This window comes from Gallinula chloropus (genome assembly GCF_964237585.1).
Source record: "Gallinula chloropus genome assembly, chromosome: 1".
Classification (NCBI taxonomy): Eukaryota; Metazoa; Chordata; class Aves; order Gruiformes; family Rallidae; genus Gallinula; species Gallinula chloropus.
This window is the reverse complement of record NC_140085.1, coordinates 195,617,032-195,636,428: the sequence shown is the minus strand read 5'-3', so window position 1 is coordinate 195,636,428 and position 19,397 is coordinate 195,617,032. Positions and strand designations below refer to the sequence as shown.

Genomic DNA, 19,397 nt, shown 5'->3' with positions numbered 1-19,397 from the left:
AAATTTATTCCCACGCCCAACGCCTGGCAAGCCAAAGTTTTCAAGCCACTGAACCTAGAAACAAAGCTAATTAACTGTTTCTTCTGTTATTTGCTGCAGGCCCAAATTATAAGGAATAACATACAGTATAATAGAATAAGACCTTTTTTTATATATACTGAGGAAAAACGGTCCCTCACAAGATAATTTCTTTTCCAAACTATTGAGTTGAGAGGTTTTAAGAATGTCAACAGTACCAAAAGATTTAATTACACAAATTTAGATCATTAGAATGTTAATGAGACAAATCACGTCATTTACCAGTTGTATACCAACTGTAAAAAAGAAATGTCTCACCGGTGGACCAGTAGACACATTACACTTGAAAATACTTTCTGAATGCTAATCATTGCTGTGAGGTCCCTCCCTCTGGAAGCACTCAGGAATTTCTGGAGGAAGATGGCAGAAAGGATGAGCAGAGCTGTTATTGATACAGAGAAGCACTGAAGGTACATTGCGTAAAACAAACCAATGAGACAGGTTTGTCATGCTGCTGAGCCAAAAGCTAAATGAAATCATGAGAAGTCTCCATCTGGTATATAACACTAAAAATAGCTTGACCTTATTTAGGGATCTATCAGGCTATCAGATGTGCCTAGTAATGTAAGACCATCTAGATTCACCAACATTTGCCATTTTTTGCTTATTTCAGGGTCTGAAATTTGATAATAATTTCTACTTGGCATAAAATGGACTACTTAACTTGGTTATGGTAATATTTTGATAAAAATATATTTTGACAAAAAAAATCATTTTATTTGTTTAAGGCATCTTTTTTTTTTTTTTCAAAAACATGAGTGGATGCTATTAACCAGCAATCATGGAATCATAGAATCAAAGAAGGGTTTGGGTTGGAAAGGACCGTAGAGATCACCTAGCTCCAACCCCCCTGCCCTGAGCAAGGACACTCTCCACTAGACTGGGTTACAAAATACACTTTGAGGCTTGACAACAGGGACTGAATAACAGGAATCTAAGTTGGATCTCACCCTGAAGAATGCTTATGGGTGTTTTAGACATGCTACAGTTATGAGAGGGTGTTGTGGTTTAGCCCCAGTTGGCAGCTGAGCACCACGCAGCCACTCATTTGCTTTCCCTCAATGGGGGGAAATAAAGGGGGGAGGGGGAGAAGGAAAGACACAAACCTTGTGGATTGTGATAAGGATGGTTTACTGGGACAGCAAAGGAAGAAATAAAACCAAGACTTTATAGCAACATACACAAAACTGGTGATACACAATGCAGTTTCTCACTGAACCGCACAACTCAGGCTGTACAGCCCAGAGCCATCCCGAAGCTGGACCGTCCCCAAACCACATGTCTTGGAGCTGTGCGCTCCTTTCCCCAGCAGCCCCCCTTTATGCTGAGCATGATGTAATTGACCTGGAATACCCTCTTTGGCCAGTTTGGGTCATATGTCCTGGCTGTGTCCCCTCCCGGCTCCCTGGGTGTCACCCCGCCTTCTCATTAGCAGGGCAATATGAACAACTGAAAAGTCCCTGATTGCTTGGCAACAACTAAACCATCCGTGTGTTACCAGCGCTGCTCTCACTCTAACTCCCAAATACAGCATTCCACACACTGCTAGAAAGAGAATTAACTCGATGCTAGCTGAGCCCAGGACAGAGGGTATTGGCTGCTCTGTGTCCATGCACATCATGGCTGCTTTCAGCTTTGGACAGAAAATACCTGGCTAACTAACCCTAAATATATTTGAACATTAATCAGAGATATCCCTAGGCATTTTCAGTCTTCCTCCAGGTACATCTAGAAGTCCTGACAGTGTTGAAAAGGCAGATGCTTGGCTCATGTTTAAGTTTCATAATAATAATTTAATCTAGCTTTCTGTTATCTCTCTGAACTAACCTGGCTGGAAAAAAAAATAGGGCATATCTGCTAAACTATATTTCCCATAATAATAACAATAAATGATATGACGATGGCTGCATTCTCATCCACTGCCTTTACAAACATTTAAGCAAGAGACAAAGCCCCACTAACACTCCAAGGTATTACAGGCTGTACTGGATCTGGCTGGGATGGAGAGCTCATTTTCTTCATAGTAGCCCACATGACACCATGCCTGGATTTGTGGCTGAAGCAGTGATGGTAACACACCAGTGTTTTGGTTTCTACTGAGAACAGTTTGCACAGCATTAAGGCTTCTCCTCCCATTTTGCCCTTACTCCCTCAACAGCAAGTTAGCTTGGGGTGGGTAAAGGTTTGGGAGTTGAGCCCAACTGACCAAAGGGATATTCTATACCATGTGATGTCATGCTCAGCAGTAAAAGCTCAGGGAAAGGAAGAGAAAGGGTGGATGTTCATGGCTGTGGCATATGGCTTCCCAAGTAACTGCTACATGTGTTGAAGCCTTGCTTTCCAGAAAAACCGATAAACATCTGCCTGCAGATGGTAAGCAGTAAATTCCATATTTTGCTTTTCCTGCACCTGCAGCTTGTGCTTTTCCCATTAAACTGTCATAGTCCCAATATACAACAATATACAGCTGCCTTTCTTCTATTTTCTCCCTGCTCCACAGGACAGGGGAGTGAGAAGAGTGTTTGGCCATTGGCCAGAGATGACCCACCATATACTGTCCATAAACCTGGTTTTGAAAAGGAGGGGATGCACACACAGGCAAACGTGTATCTGGCCCAGCAACTGCAGCACCTTCTGAGCAGAGGAAGTACCATAAATCAACGAAACCAACCAAACTAAATTGAACTAGTTCCGGGAGCAGGAAGGATAGTACAGGTGTCCCACCCGCTCTCCCAAATATTAGGTTGGAGAAAGAGGTCATTTTTCAATCTCTCTCAATTTGGAGAATGTTCAAGCACACAAAACCTCATCAGAAAGAAATGCCTATTTGTAAAGCAAAGACCTGGCCTGGGGTCAGCAGATATGCCTCACTTTGACATTTCTTATTGACCAGTCTAATAAGTCCCTCTTTGGTCACTCTGTTGTGTCCCATACGTAAGGGATGTAAGTTTTCCCCTGCACCAGGTAAGATCAAGGTGACTAATTCAGTATTGTCTATTTTTACAAACCTTCTGTTTGTTTATCTAGTTCACATCATGTGTTGGAGACAGAAACAGCCCACAGGCACTTTTCGGTCTACTGTCAATATTTCTCTTGAATGTGTTTGGTCATTTGTCCTTTTTTATTTAAGAGAAAGGAACACTAGTGTAAAAATGGTATAAAAGTATATAAGTATCGATAGACTGTGTTATGGGAATAAATCATATTGATTGAACATCTTGTCACTAGTGTAATTGCATCTGTATTTAGGAATTCTAACACTGTAGCTGCAAAGTATCCTGGGCACAGATCCAGTGCTGGAAATGAGAACTAGGGCTCACAATGTCCTTTTTGGTAGACCTAGAGAACACTAAGTGTAAAATGTCTCATTAAAACAGAAGAAAAGCCAGACCTATTGAAAACGAGTCCAGAGCAGATGGTTCTGATGTTTTGAAGATAAACTGAGACTTAAAAGTGATAGGAAGCCTTTTAGGAAAGCTGAATGCAAATGAACAGAGAAATTTTATTTAACTTTTCCATCCTTCCCTGTGGTTGAAATTCCCAACAAGGGATTTAATTCTCTTCTGCTTTACAGCAGCATCATTCTTCTAAATTGCTCTTGGCTGTGATCTTTGCATGTGTCCTGCACAATAATTTTTAAGTTTTATGAATTGTCAGAAGCAAACAAGCTGGCCAGGACAACCCTTATTACACTCCCTCATCAACAGTCTTCTAAAAGACAGAACCCAGCAATATGATTGGTGTAGGTGGATAAATAATTAGGCTTATGCACTGGTATCATAAGAAACAGATGTGGACAAAACACGACAGATGAGAGACATTAATTAGGAGCTTTAAAAAGATAACTAAGATTATGCAGGGAGAAAGATTAGATCCTGGCTCACTAGCTTCATGCTACTTGCTTTTCTTGCCTCCAATCATTTGAGCCTGAACCCTTTTTATTATATATTCACCTTGTCTTTATGTTCTTTATCTTCAAGTATTGTTGCTTTTACAGTCTAAAATGACAATGAGATCAAATGCTGTAGAAAAGCAGATTTTTTTATCTCTAATAAAAACAGGCATTTATTTTTGGGGAAAATTGTTTTTTCTAGAAGTCATAGAAATGAATAGACATTAATAAGAAAACATGAAGTCATCCAGTTTGTGCTGTCATTTATCATGAAGAGCTTTCATCTACAAAAGGAATATAGACATACAAATGAAGAGCTGTTTGCACTATTTTAATATTACAGTGTGCATCTAGATATCTTCTTAATAAGCTAGGAGGCTGCATGCTGCTCTGGGAGAAAATATTCGTGCTTTAGATTACTGGTAAGGAGGATCAGCTTAATGAGATGGCAGTTTTCTTCAAAAAAAGGCTAGTTTGAGTAAGTTACAGTTTATGTGTTCAAGTCTAAACTAAAAATTACATGTATATTATATCTGTAATTCACCTGAGTGCAATTATCATTCCTGATTTTTTCTTCTAGTAGAGAATTAACTGTGAAAACATGATTAATTGTAAGATTTATTTATAACTTCTCTGCAATACCGAAGAGAATTTCTGTGGAAAATTAATAAATTCTATATATTATAAATTTAAAAAATGAATACTTACATAAGGGATTGTGTCCAAGGTGTCTGTGTTGACAATTATAGGGGCAGGGCTTGCCTGAAAGGGGGAAAAAAAAAAGAGAAAAGAAATTTAAAAATCTGAAATGCCCATAATGATACATTAAATTAAAAGTCGAAATGCTTATATTCCAAATTAAAATCTGAAAGCCTATCTTCCCATTGAATTCACATCATACAACAATACGTAACTTTGGGTACTGTTCAATCAATTAAGGATGAAGGAAGTAGATTGTCAGCTTCCAAATCACTGTTCATTGTGGTCTTTCTTTTCAATTTCATTAGACTTTGGATCACATCCTGAATATATAATAGCTAGTCATTCATTTTTTAGTCGAAGTAGAGGAAACATGCTGTATTCAGCTCACAATTAAGGGACCCTGGGGGTGAGGGTTTCAGCTTCCCTTACCTTACAAGTCCACTTTTGAATCTGAGCAAAACTAAGATGATCAACCTCAACATTTGATGTTGAGTTGGTATATAGTATATGTATATGCATATATACTACGATATTTATGTCAAAGGTTTATATTCCACACGGCTTATATGCACTCAGCTGGTGTTCAGTTTGAAAAATAGACCCAATTTAAACACATTCCTGAATCTGCAAACCTGCCCAAGCCAATCTTTAACTTATTGAGGAAACCCATATCCAGGCTGGTGTCCAGCCACCTGAAATGCCCTAACATCTTCCACTTCCCATCCTGGGGTTCAGTGGTAGTGACCCAAGGCTGAGCTCTGATTTGACCCAGCTACATAATCTTGGCTTAGATTCTGGAGAAAATTACAGAGCTATGAGAAAGCGTGGAGTAGAACGATGGTCCGTAAGTAAAATGTCAGACAGAGACAAGGCTGCTGAAATGGGATTGTTAATAGCTCAAGGACTCAGGAGGAGAAGAATCAGCATGTAGGAAGTGCAGTACAAAAAGTGATGGAGGGCACCCCTTCTCTGTCTGACCAATGCCTGCGTGGTCAGCAAAGGCTCTTCGGGTGCTGTAATGGGCTGTTGAACGTACTAATGCTTAGCGTAGTAGCACATTAGTTCTATTTATCTCTGTTGTATATTAGGCAATGAACACCTGCCTATACTTTAAACTCGTACAGACTGCAGGCTCCCTTTGTGCATGGTAGGCATGATTACAGCAATGTTGAAAACACTGATCATATTTCTGTTGTCAAATACTCGCTGCAGGATTTCAAAACCTAAGTAACGTTACCAAAATAACAAATTTAACAGCAGCTCAGCAATTCAAATACTTTGAGAATATCACAGTTTCGTTCTAATTTTGGTGCAGTTATTGTAAGATTATTCTGTGTTCAGAAAAATCATATGCTACTATACAACAGGTACTTGATGATTAATGCCATTATTTCCATACGACTGTGTAATGTGTGAATAAAATCAGAAAGTTAAATGCATACAATTTGGTGTGCATACTTTTCATGGCACGCATCTGTTGTAATAATGCACAGTTTAATATAAAAATCTTCAGTATTTGTAAAGATATAATGCACCCAGCCCCATTTATGCCCATTGTGCCTATCACACTGGACACCCTGGAGGGATAAATAAAAGCTGAAGGCCATTTGATTATATTATTTTTAGCTTTAGGCATATGGAATGATTTAGAGCCATGTTATCGCTGAAGGTTAAACAGAGCATTTCCTTTTTAGAATCATAGTTTTTACTTACATGAGAACTCAGCTCGATTAACTTAAACATTGCTACCTTTGCTGAGGGAAGGAAAAGATTCTTTTTTACAGTATTCTGTTGTTGCCATTAAATTTTAACTGTCATTGCTTTTTCATGTTTACAAACAGTGAAAAGGTCTAGGCCTTTTCTAGACCAAAGATTGCAATGTTCAGAATGGAAGCATCTTTCTACTGATTTACACAGCAGTATTTGTTACAAAAAAACATCTTTCAGGAGTAGTTTTCCAAAGCATTCCCATCACTTTAACCCACTGAGGAACAAAGCCTTATGTCTTGTACCCATATCTGATTTTCCTGAAGTAAAGCTGAAGAGATTTCTCAATTAGAAACTGGGAAATGTAGTAACACTATCAAAAAAGTATTATTTAGAAAACTTGGAACTTCTTTCGAAAACTCAGTTACTGTGTTGCTTCCTCTTACGAGCATAAACAGAACCCTCAAATGCTTCCTACTATCAGTTGTAGTTGCTTTCGGAAGGACTTGCTGGATCTCTGTTTCACTGCTAAACCACTCTCACTGTGAAATGTTTTCTCTTCTGTCTGATACAAATTTCCCCTAATGCAACTTGTGTCTCTTGCCTCATACTTCTATACATCTGTGTATTAAGGGAATGGTGCAATAGGACAAGGGGTTATGGTTTTAAACTCAAAAAAGGGGAGAATTAGTTTGGAGATTAGGAAAAAGTTCTTCACTATGAGGGTGGTAGATCACTGGAACAGGTTGCCCAGAGACGTAGTGGAGGCCCCATCCCTGGAGATAGTCAAGGGGCTCTAAGCAACCTGATCTAGTGAAGATGTCCCTGCTCACTGCAAGGGTGTTGGACTAGATGGCCTTTAAAGGTCCCTTCCAACACATTCTATGATTCTATGATTCTGTGATCTCTGAGAGGAGGTTTTTTTTTTAACTGGCTAACCTTCCCTTAGATGGTTGAAAAGAGCAATTAGATTCTTCCCACAGACTCTTCTTCAGGCTAAACAAAGCGATCTCTGTCTTTCCTTCTATGTTCTGTGCACTAGACCCAGTCACTGCTGTGTGTGCCACCATTTTGGTTATGTTCCACCCAACACACTTTGGCATATTGGGGGATCCAGAACTGGACACAGTACTTCATGCAGCCTCACAGGTGGTGAGTAGATGTCCCTCAGACTGATGCCTAGGCTATTTTTATGCAGCCCAGTTTGTTATTAGTCCTCACCATTGCAAGGGCACGTGACTGACTCATGTACAGCTTGTTCTCCACTCTGTAAAGCAGTTGTCTAGCCAGACTTTGCCTGCCCAGGTGAAGGAACTTCTGCCTACCATCACTAAACTTCATGAGATAGAAACCTGTAGAAACACCACAGGTAACATGCCATCTGTTACTGGACTTTGAATTGCTGACCACTGACTCACCCTTTGAGTCTGGCGCTCTAGCCAGTGTCCTGTGATCCCCTAGTGCATCATTCCATTCACCATCTCTCTTTTTGCTACAAAACTGAGAATTTATGCTGAAAGCCTTGCTAAAATCAAGGCAACTGACACCTACTGATTTCCCCTCATCCACAGAGCTAGTCAACTCATCACAGAAAGCTGTCAGGTTGGCAAGGCACAATTTACCCTTTGTAAATTGATCTGCCTCTTTATCATCACCTCCCTCTGTCCTTCATGAGACTTGGCAAGGCTTCCCGGAGGCACCCACCAAGATGTTCCCATTTGTTAGCTTCCTACCCAATCCTGACCCCCAGGTTCTCATTTGGCCCATCACTCCTCCTCCACAGCAAAAGTCTGAGCATTTAAGCTGCTCCTCTGAATAGCGTGATCCTTCCCCACCTAGTCTACCTACAGAGCCTGGAAAGAATCGTCTTTCAAGCAATAGTATCTTTCAGAGTTCATTTTAACACAGTACTTGCTGTATTCTTTACTGATGGGAAGAGCTGAACTTCAACTATCAAACTGATGATTTTATGCTACTGAGGTATTCATCCTGATCAGACAGATGAGCATGAGAAAATTCACAGAGCAATAGTTTCAGATGGATATAGTGTCTATAACCCTTCACTCACAACTAACAAAATCAGTGCATTTTTCTTTGCTCCTCCTCCTTTTCTTATCTGTGCAGGTGTATGTGTGAGTGCATGTGTGGGACAGCGAGTCTGTGTGGTGATTTGGGGTTTTCTGATTTAATATAAATGTGGGGGAGGAGTGTGGGGGGGGGGGTGTTCAGTCTCTCTAATGTATGTTAATTTGAAGAACACTGATATCCTGAGCTACAACACTGCATTTAAGTGCAGGAAATGGAACTGATTTTATTAGTTATGTCCTGTTTGTAGTTCATGCTTTAAAGAAAAGTTGGAGGCTTTGATCATGTAGAATTGAGAAGGCAGTTTGCAAACACTGGAGAGAACCCTAAATATAGTGCTTGCCATGGACTACACAATAGCATCAAAATAGTCCTGTAATCACAGGGAAGTTACTCATGGGATAAGTCAAGAGAGGATCATCAGCAACAGGGAGTCAGAAGGATTTTACCTTCCAGGATGATGTGGAACTGTTAGAGAGGGTTCAGAGGAGGGCCACGAAGACAATTAGAGGGCTGGAGCACCTGCCCTATGAAGAGAGGCTGAGGGAGCTGGGCTTGTTCAGCCTGGAGAAGAGAAGGCTTTGGGGGGACCTCACTGCAGCCTTCCAATACCTGAAGGGAGCTTATAAGCAGGAGGGGATTCAATTTTTTAAAAGGATAGACACTGGCAGGACAAGGGGGAATGGATTAAAACTAAAGGAAGGAAGGTTTAGATTAGATATTAGGGGGAAGTTTTTTACAGAAAGAGTGGTGAGGTGCTGGAACAGGCTGCCCAGAGAAGTAGTGGATGTCCCATCCCTGGAAGTGTTCAAGGCCAGGTTGGATGGGGCTCTGGGCAACCTTGTGTAGATCCAGGCCTGAGGTTGCTGGCCCTGCCTGTGGCAGGGGGGTTGGAGCTCTATGATCCTTGGGGTCCCTTCCAAACCAGACCATTCTATGATTCTATAATTCTGTGATGATGTGTCTATATCTATTCTGACTTTGAAATACATCACATGTGAAAAGAGGGATGAATCTAATGGGAACTTACTGTCTGGAGCCTTGTGGGTGTCAACAACGTATTATGCGTCAGTGAACCTAATGGAGACTTACTGTCTAGACTTTTTTTAGGTATTAGTAATATATTTTGCAGCAATGGCATTGTAGAATGTGTGTACCAGCACACTGTAAGCTTTCTAGTGGGGCTATCTCTGAGAACAAGAAAACTCAGGGCTTCAAGTGTACCTGAGACCAGTTCTGCGGCTCTGGTAAACAAGAAAAGGAAGATAAGGGCTGTAGTTCATGGCAAAAAAACAGTGATGAAGATGAGTGGAGGAAGTAAACAACCACCAGAGTCCCTGAAGACCACCTAAAGTCTGTAGTACACAGGTGGGAAAGGGTGGAAACCTATGATAAAGAGTTCCCAGAAAAGTAATGAATATGTTAATCATGCAGATAAGCTGTGTAATTAACTCCTCGGTGTGTACATTAGGAGGAGCCATCCCCTGTGCTGCCCAGCGCTGCAGCAAAGAATACCTGTGCATAGTCACCAAGCCTGGTGAGTTCTGATTTCGGCTTTTCATGGCATCACATGCACTGATTCACCACCTTCTCAAAAAAGATACCCAGAAATCCGTGCACTTCTTAGAGTTAACACTGACAGATCTATCACAGCAGTTCATCAGCTCATCAAGAACGCTTCCAATTGTGCATAAATTAACAAATGCAGGCAAAAAAATATATCTAGATGGTCTTGAGAGTCTCTGCCTACCGTGATAGCCATACATGTGCAAACTAAGTTGGACACTGAGTGAGAAGAAACAGTTTTCTGGAAGACTAAACATAATGACTGTATTCCTAGTTCTGCCCTTTGACTTGCTTTGCAGCCTTAAACAGGACATTTAATTACTCTTTACCTAGTTTTTCCCAGCTATAAAACAACTCTCGCAAAACTGGCTGAAATTGGGCACATTTTTAAGAGAGATGTTGGCTGGCAAGAACTAAATAATCTATATATATGTAAGGAGTTTTAAAATTTTAGATACCTAATTGCCTAACTTGCAGGATGAATTCAAATTAGTAGTAATTAGTTCATGAAAGAGACAGCCCTCTTTTAAGTCAGGTAGCATACAGAGGGCTCCCTGACTTTGTAATCAGATTTCAAAGATGGGAAGAGGCCTTGGCAAACATATTCACGATTCTGCCACTGCAAAATAAATCCGAAGCAATCACCAGGAGAGGAAAATTTATGGAGCGTAGTGAATCGAGTGATCCCGTTTCCCCCATTCCTCCTGCACTTTCCTTTCTCCCCTAATCCTTACCTATATGTTAAGTATTATATTATGCTGACAATGTACCGTATGGGCTGTCAGCTTTGTAACTGCTGCTCCCTGCACAGACCTTTTTCCTGCCCTTGACTAGAAGCAGCGCTTTCAGCGGAGCCATCTCTGTGCTTTGAAGAAAAGGCATCACGCTGACAGCTGCAGTGACAGATTGGCATAGCTGGGACACAACTTGAATAGCTTTGGGGGAAAAAAAAAAAGGAAGATGATTTTTTTCTTCTTCTTTTTAAAGCATTTGAGCACAACAGACTTTGCTTCCACAAATATATACACGAGGCTGTTCTGCTTGCAGCAAGTCAGACAGTCTAGTTGCTTTTCCACCAACAGCACAACTTAAAAGCAGGATTACAGTGAAAGCACTTGAAGCCAGTAGAAAGAGAACAAAAAGGCACACGGTCTAGTTCATGAACATTTACTTTGCTACCAAATTCTCGACAAGTGTATGACATGACTCATACCTCTCAGACAAGACGAACTTTCTTTCTACCACGAGTGCTCGCATTATCCTGGTTGACTGGTTTTACCTACAGCACTCACCATTTTACAGACTATCCATCTTACATAGAATATCATTGGTTTTGGAGCATTCATAACTCCTTGTTTTAACTGCTCCTACTGTGTGGTGCTGTATTCAACACCAGACCATGAAGTTACTTGCATAGGCATAGGACAACTATTTTATAAATAATGAAAACAGCACATTACTTCTTAAACAGAAAACGTGATCATTTTGAAGCTATCCACATATTCTCAACTGAGATTTTACTTTGACTCAGAACTCTCAATTGTTTGCTTTCCAGTTAAGGAATCACCATCATTATCTACATTATTACATTTAAGTAAATTCAAAATAAAGAGGCAGTGCAATTTAAAGTAATATGGCAGTGTACGTATTATCATTTTAAAAGTAAGTTGAGTTGTCAGTGGCTTATTACCATCTTTTGCAGACACCTGTCTGTGGACTGTATGTCAAAGTTAAGGGCACATCTTTCCAGGTAGCCAGCTCTAAATTCTACAACACCCTCTGGAATATTCAGCTGCAGTTTCATTTCATTGCAAAAATGTTAGCGTCTTGTGTCTTAATAATATGAAGTGGAGCAGTCCCTGTGCTGGCACATGAATAGGGCACAGTGCATCTCTCGGATATAATGCATCTGACTGTGTCCTTAAGAACATTGATGAAGAAGTTCAAATTAATTTCATATTTTCAAAAGTTTCCTTTCACAACAGCAGGAAATAGATTTATGCTGACGTGCAATGGCAGGAAAGAATAAATGATAATTTAGATGTCAAAATAGTAATTCTCTGGTGTGCTATGAGGCCTCAAGATCACAGCACACACACAACCTTTGTCATATTTACCACTGAATTACAAACTGCAAGACTAAGAAAAAGTCATTTGCTTGTTATTAAAAAGAAAATATAAAAGATAGGGAGCCTCTTTGAACATCTAAAGAAAGACTTTTCAGCAAACAACCTTACCTCTACTTGCAGACATAAAACAGAAGTCAAAAGCAGCTTTGCTTGCAGGCTGCAGCTATCAAGAAGAGAAGAAAATTGCCTCAAGAAATCCTGGAGACCTTTCCCTAAATGCATAATGCAACCTCAAATACAGCCATTTAATTTAAAGGTAAATAGTGTTCTTTCAAAGAAGGTGGCCTTCTTTTTGGGCTTGGATATTTGTCTTGGTTTTCCCTTAATATGTTGGAATAATTTCCTATTTAATTATTAGTCATGGAATTATTTATATAAAAAAGAATGCAGACCTAAGGAAAAGCTAACATTTCTGTGTGGACCCGCAGGCTGCCAGGCAGAATGTTAAGAAAGCACCTACTTTATAGCCGATGAAGTTTCACCTGCACTGATGCTGCCTATTAGCAGTTTGAATTAGGAAAGATTAACACAATGGGAACTTTTTGCTCAATATCAGATCCAGTGAAGGACACAGAAATGTCAATGGGAAAAGCTCTGTAGAGAATGAGGGATAATTATGGTACATCTGAATTTTCAGTGAAGTTATTATTCAAGTACATGTTATTACCCATTAAATTTTGAGGTTATAACCTTCCTATCACTGAACAGGGTGGATCCACCTCTCTCATTCTAGGATGCCAAATGCTACACTAAGACTCACAGAGGTCCCACCATCACATTTCCACTGACTCACAGAAGAAATTGGTGCAAAGTGTATAATGCCAGTGCTCTAGCTTTGAGCAGAAATTTACGCCTAAATTCTGTATTTAGAAATAAACCCCACTTCAGCACACAATCATGGCCTTTTGAAAGTGCATGGGCCATAAACATTCATTTATTATCTAGATCTTTGGTATGATCCCTCATCTGATCTCCACTGTACTTCAGAACTTTACCCAAATTCTGTGTTAAATCACATCTCCTGAGATAACAGGTTTAACCAATCCTGGCAATGCCACATTTCTGGTATGTTCTTAAGTCTGAGTATGGAAGCTTCAGAATCAAGAATAAAAATAGAAATACATTCCATATGTTCTTATTCTAAGCATATTATCATCAAAACTCTGACATCTCATATGTATACATTTCTTTCAGATTTTGTATCATTCATAAGAACATAAAAAGGTGAAATATTTGAAAAATCTGCCTCAACACTGCAATCAATATTAGTGGAAAAATACACCGCAAAATTAGTGTTATGGCGTGATGCTAATGAAAGCCTAAAAGCTAAGCTAGCTTCCTTTATACTATGAAATTACCAAAACAGGTTACATCTTCCATTTTAAAAGTCTTAATGACATGCCACTTCCACCAGATCTAAACATTTCTAGGTGAAACCTCCTCATAACTGAAGTTAATGGTAAAACATCGATTGACTTCAATGGAGTCAAAATTTAAGCTAATATGTTTCTACTCGATATTAGTTTTGTTTTTCTCCTGGCAAAATGTATAGAGCATGTGTGCGTTTAGCCAGCAGGTTCCCAAAAGCAAGATAACTCCAGTACAGGTTTATGGATCATTGGGAGATTTTTTTTTCTGGATTTTATTTTGTGTGTGTGTACAAGTTGCATAATGTTTTATATTTCATATCTGTTACAGGCATCTCTGTCTTTTTTAGAAATATGTGAAAAGTACTTTAAGACCAATTAAATGTATTACTATTCTACTTTCAAATTGGTTTGTGTCTTATTTTTTTAAGTATATTAGCTAAATATCCAAGAAAAAAAGATAGTAACAACAAAGGCTTATGTTATCCACAGAGCTGTTAACATGGCAAACTGTCCCACGACTCGAGCGCTCCCATTTTTTTTTCTTAAATATTACCAATATAACTTTCTACAGTGTGCCTAAGCTTTGGCTTTATTAACCTTGTATTGGTGGAGATTTTTTTATAAAGCAGTGTAAACCTCAAGAAAAGCTGCACAACGAGAACAGGAAAGTGAATCTCACAAACCTGCCAAGCTCCTTTAGCTGAAAAATACCTTCATTTAATGCACTACTCAGGAGTGTGAACCCCTTCATATATTTATATACAAATATTTTTTCTCTTTGGCTGGGTTTTAAACTTCTAGAGGAACTATCATGACCAAGTAACAAGTGTGTGTACACGTATGTATATACACACAGATTCATATGTGCATACAAACATGTACAGGTACACTCAGACTACAACAAATGCATGCACCCAGGATTTTGGCATCCTATTTGACCAGGCCACATGCTACAGGGGATGATTCAGCCTTAATGTGCACAAGGAAAAACTCCTTCCTGAGAGAAGAAAACAAAGCCAAAGCAAAACCACAGCCATTCTCTCTCTCTCCTTTCTCTTCAAAAGCAAAGTCTGCATTGCCCAAAGCATGGCTTTTTACTTCTATAATCATGGTACACCAAGCTCACAAAGCAGTTATCCCACATCTTACTCTGTCTACAGCCTGAAGAACCTACAAGTTGAGCATAATATTTATTTCTGTGCAGGGACTTTTATAACCAGCCTCAAAACACGGAAACAAATGGGCTGAAAATTACAGTGTGGGTGAAGGCAACAAAAAAAGGTGAATGTAAAACTAAATGTGAAATAGGTTAAATTAGGAGAAATCACTGTCTATTCAAGAGGTCTATCAGAACATAAATTCCAAAGAGCCAAAGACCTGCTTTCAGGAACTAATCAATTACATCGAGTGCTGTGTAAAGCAGCCCAGAAATAGTGGAATCAGTGTCAAAGAGCACTTACCTCTGCTTGGCAAGAGCAGAGGAGACTCAGACTTAGCAGTGCTACAGAGAAAAGTCTCTCTAACGAGGAAGGAGTGAGAAGTACAGAAGAAAGTGTCTGTAGAGTTTTAGGAAGGTTCTCAGGTACAAAAGAAGTAGCAAAATCACCACTGATCCCGTCAGCAGTGAAGTTGCCAGGAGGTTACTGGGGTTTGCTGTGGTCCATAAAATGCATCAAATTTACTTGCTGATTCTGACTAAATATGTTCAGGAGCAAAGCTATTTTTCCAAACAGTTTCATGTAATAAATGTACATTTAACAGTTATTTAGGAAGAACTTAAAGAAATAAACTCAGTTTTTAATACCTGCAACAAACTCAAACTTAAATTGGGTTGTGCTGTAGCAAAGAGAGTTCTGAGTTTTATGCCAGCAGAAGTAAACTTCTCACCTAACGTCCTCTGGAAAAGTTTTAATTGATGTCCCAGAGTGTCCCTTCATGTCCCAGAATCACTATGTGATGAATAAAATTAACAAGAATAATTCCAAATATATCATTCACTGACAGCTTGTTTCAGACCCTGAATCATAGCAGGACCACTGTACTCCCAGTACGTCATTTCAAAAGACAAGAAACACCAGTGCACACGGTGAAGCCATCCCGCGTTCAGGGCGAGTCAGGCATTTCACAAGGTTTTACCTCACGTGGCCTAAGATGCACTTCTCAATGGCGATGCGCTATTACATACATTACAACTGTTTAGTGCACTATGACAGGGCTTCCCAACCGTTTTTATTCTCAGGTTTCTCACTGCAGTCTTTCTGCAGGAAAGACTGGGTGTTCTGTGGGTGACTGGCAGGACAGCGCGTGCTAAACCCCTTGCTTTTCCTTAATTTTACAGACTGGAACGTCACAGGCTGCCGAGCTGAGCAAGGACTCTCCTTAAGAATCCCTGTAACACCACCAAGGTTGACTGAAAAAACCCACCATGTTCCCTTTAGGGTGGTGGAATTTTGTTTAGATTAATAGATGGTGGAAATACACGGGCACCATTTTCTGTTTGTTTCTAGGACTGTTTTCCCCTGCAGTTTAAAAATTTGCTGGGGACCCATAGATGGGGGTTGCAGGGGGGAAGTCCTGTTACTAGTCTTTGTATCTTGTTAACTGGCTACATTCAAGCGCCCTGTTTAAGGACTACACCCTGCTGGAACATGGAGCTCATGCTGTCCCTGCCTTCCCCCTCATCCTGGGCCCAAAGAGCAGGGCTTTGGTGTCTACTGGGGCAGCCCCTGTGAGGCAAGGTCGGGGATGCCCAGCCAGACACAGCAGGTTCCATCTGGCTGCACATCAGTCCTGCCTCAGGGCACAGTTGAGTCAATCAGCAAAGCTGGTGGCACCTCTGAGCCACCAATCAGAAGTTAGCTGCACCTCTGAGACTCCATGATGGAGTGGGTCACTCCCTGTAGGGACTGCAGCCCCTGCAGGGCCCATACTGGAGCAGGGGACATGTAAAAGGAATCACAAAATGAAAGAATCCCAGACAGGTTAGGGTGGGAAGAGACCTCAAAGCCCATCCAGTTCCAACCCCCTGCCATGGGCAGGGACACATTCATTAGCCCCATCCAACCTGGCCTTGATGGGACTTACACACAGTGCCAGGGCCTCACCACCCTCATAGTGAAGAATTTCTTCCTAACCCTGCCCTCTTTCAGCGTGAAGCCATCGCCCCTTGTCCTGTCACTGCACTCCCTGGTAAACAGTCTCTCTCCCACTTTCCTATAGGACCCCTTTAAGTATCGGTAGCCTGCAATTAGGTGTCCTGGGAGCCTTCTCTTCTCCAGGCTTAACAAGCCCAACTCTCTCAGCCTGGCTTCATAGGATAGGTGCTCCAGCCCTCCGATCATAGAATCATAGAATGTGTTAGGTTGGACGGGACCTTTAAAGGTCATGTAGTCCAACCCCCTTGCAGTGAGCAGGGACATTTTCACTAGATCAGGTTGCTCAGAACCCCATCAAGCCTGACCTTGAATATCTGCAGGGATAGGGCCTCCACTACGTCTCTGGGCAACCTGTTCCAATGATCCATCATCTTTGTGGCCTTCTCTGGAATGAGCAGTGGAAGAAAACAGTGAGGAACAAGGAGTGGCAGAGATAAACTGCCTCACCCTGACTCTGAACCTCTGTGTCACCATCACCTCACCCAAGGGACTGAGCTTGACCAGTGATGGTAACAGGGGCAGGGGGGGTGTCTGGAGTGAAGCTGAGCCTGGAAAAGTTGTTTATCCTGTTAGTTCAACCATTTATCATGTTTGTTTCTCAATACTTGACTCAATAATAAAAAGTTCATGTGAATTGGCAGTAAATTCCCCAACTTGCATCTGCTTTGCCTGCAAGAGATATCTTTTTCCGAAATGTCACTATAGAACAGATATTTCTTCAGTATCCGTTTTATATTCATCCTGTTTTCCAATCAATCTACAGAACATGTATTGGAGGTGAGACTGCAACAGCAGGAAAGTAGCAGAACAAGTTCTTCAGTTATAAAAGAAAATGCTGACTTGAGTAGCGCAGGCAATAAAGACAAAGTGGAAGTAGTACTGCAGCTACAGAGAAAGTTAAGCTATTGTACAAAAATAGGAACACATAAAGTAGCAACAAATTATTGTTCATAGAAAAGCTTTCCACAGAGAAAACAAGCTACACCTTCTTCTGCTAACATGTAGTCTATTAAGATGCTGTGGCTGTCAACCATTTAATTCATAGAAATAGCATTTACCAAAATATTTCAAAACACAAAATCAATGCAACTTGGCATCCCAGGTTTGTAGAATAATGGAGCCATGTGAACAGACTGAATTTGAGATGAGTGGTAGCAGTGCCATAAAAGCAGCTCTACCAAATGTTATTTCTTAACTAAAGAAAATGTCTGGGGCCACTTTAGGCCTTAGAAACACAAACAACATGACTGGAGGGTACAGAAAATCTGACAGTCTTTCAAGGAACTCATAGAGGAACCCTAAAAATACACCTAATTTAAATAAAAATTATAAGCCCACAAAAAAGAAAAGCAAGCAATTCCTGTCAAGAAATAAGCAAGGGAAGAGCATCCTTATGAACCTAAAAAAATTAGATTAAGAGTGCAAGTAGGTGTGTCAATTCTAAAAAGGCAGACTTTAAAAGTTAGGCTAAGAACAAAAGGAAGCAACAGAAAGAAAAAAAAAAAGTCCTTGATACTATGAATGATGCTGAGAAACACTTCCAATCAGGAAAATTCTACTTGCCTGTTTTTCGACAAATATTTTGCTATTTTTAACATGGGAATATTTTTCACTTTCAGGGCAAGGGCGGGCAAGCAGATTTTCTACACTGATACAACTGTGTGGCAATTGCATCAAACTACAGTATAATCTCCCTAGAGAAGAGATAGAAGCTCTATCACTTAAAATTTTTTGCATAAACTTAGACTAAGCACCAAAATACGTATTGTAGGAGTACTCACATTCTGGCAGATGGGCAACATGACCTATGAGGTCTTTCCTCATCTTTACATTTTCACATTCTGTCATTTCTAAACAGTGTTGTTTTGGCTAGAATTGGATGCAGAAACACTGAGTAAAAAAATCATTATTTTAAACTGGATTAAAATAGATGGGGGGTGGTTTTTACCATGACTTATCAAGCAGCAAGTAAGATGGCACTTGTAACCGATGAGGCTGTCCCAAAAAGTAACACAAGGCATCACTTTAAATTATGATTGATCTTAAATTATAAGATGTCTTTTAGTTACTGATTTCGAGACACATTTCTCTTCTGTGGAAAACAAAAATCTAGGTTGCTATTATACATATACATTAATAACAGTGACCTGCACAGGACTAGATTTCTGTGCTGTCTGGGTTTACTGTGTGAATGTATATAACTAAAAGCCACTTATCCCACAAAATGACACAACCTTCCTTATACACAGAGACAACATTGACCTCTCTCACTGTCACTGTATTGAGCAATGTATTTAACAATCACAGAGACATAAAACCTGAAAACTGTCAGAACTGATCTACCAAGATTGAGAAGATGGGCTTGCAAATCAGTTAGAGGAACTTCAAATGTTACAGCAACCTTTCATGCATTTACATGATCCCCTGAAACACTGGAACATTAAATGGTTCATAACATCAAGGCAGCCTCTTCCTAGAATAACAAAACAACAACAATAATAAGCAGCAGCTCCTGGATGTCTGTCTTTGCTATGATGGAGTTTTGGGGCGGTTTTTTTGGTTTTAATGGAAAAGCTCCAGGAAAGGACTTTCAGTAACAATCTTTGATTACTTTTAGGAAGCAAAAAGAAAACATCTCCTAACAAAGAAAGTGGTGAACGTTTTGTGCTATTCATCAGGTGACAGGAGAGAACACCCAGAAAAGGACTAAGCT

General features: G+C 40.2%; 1 protein-coding gene across 6 annotated transcripts in view; it reads right to left on the bottom strand.

The window, feature by feature from the left end:
• The window catches only part of DLG2 (discs large MAGUK scaffold protein 2), a gene marked incomplete at both ends in the record, with an annotated part of 916,132 nt that overhangs the window by 438,741 nt on the left and 457,994 nt on the right, over nucleotides 1-19,397 (bottom strand). For all 6 annotated transcript variants that reach the window (XM_084264083.1, XM_084264085.1, XM_084264086.1 and 3 more), the window contains one exon: nucleotides 4,679-4,732. In XM_084264083.1, coding sequence (XP_084120209.1) covers nucleotides 4,679-4,732 — 54 coding nt within the window. The remainder of the gene's footprint in view (nucleotides 1-4,678; nucleotides 4,733-19,397) is intronic.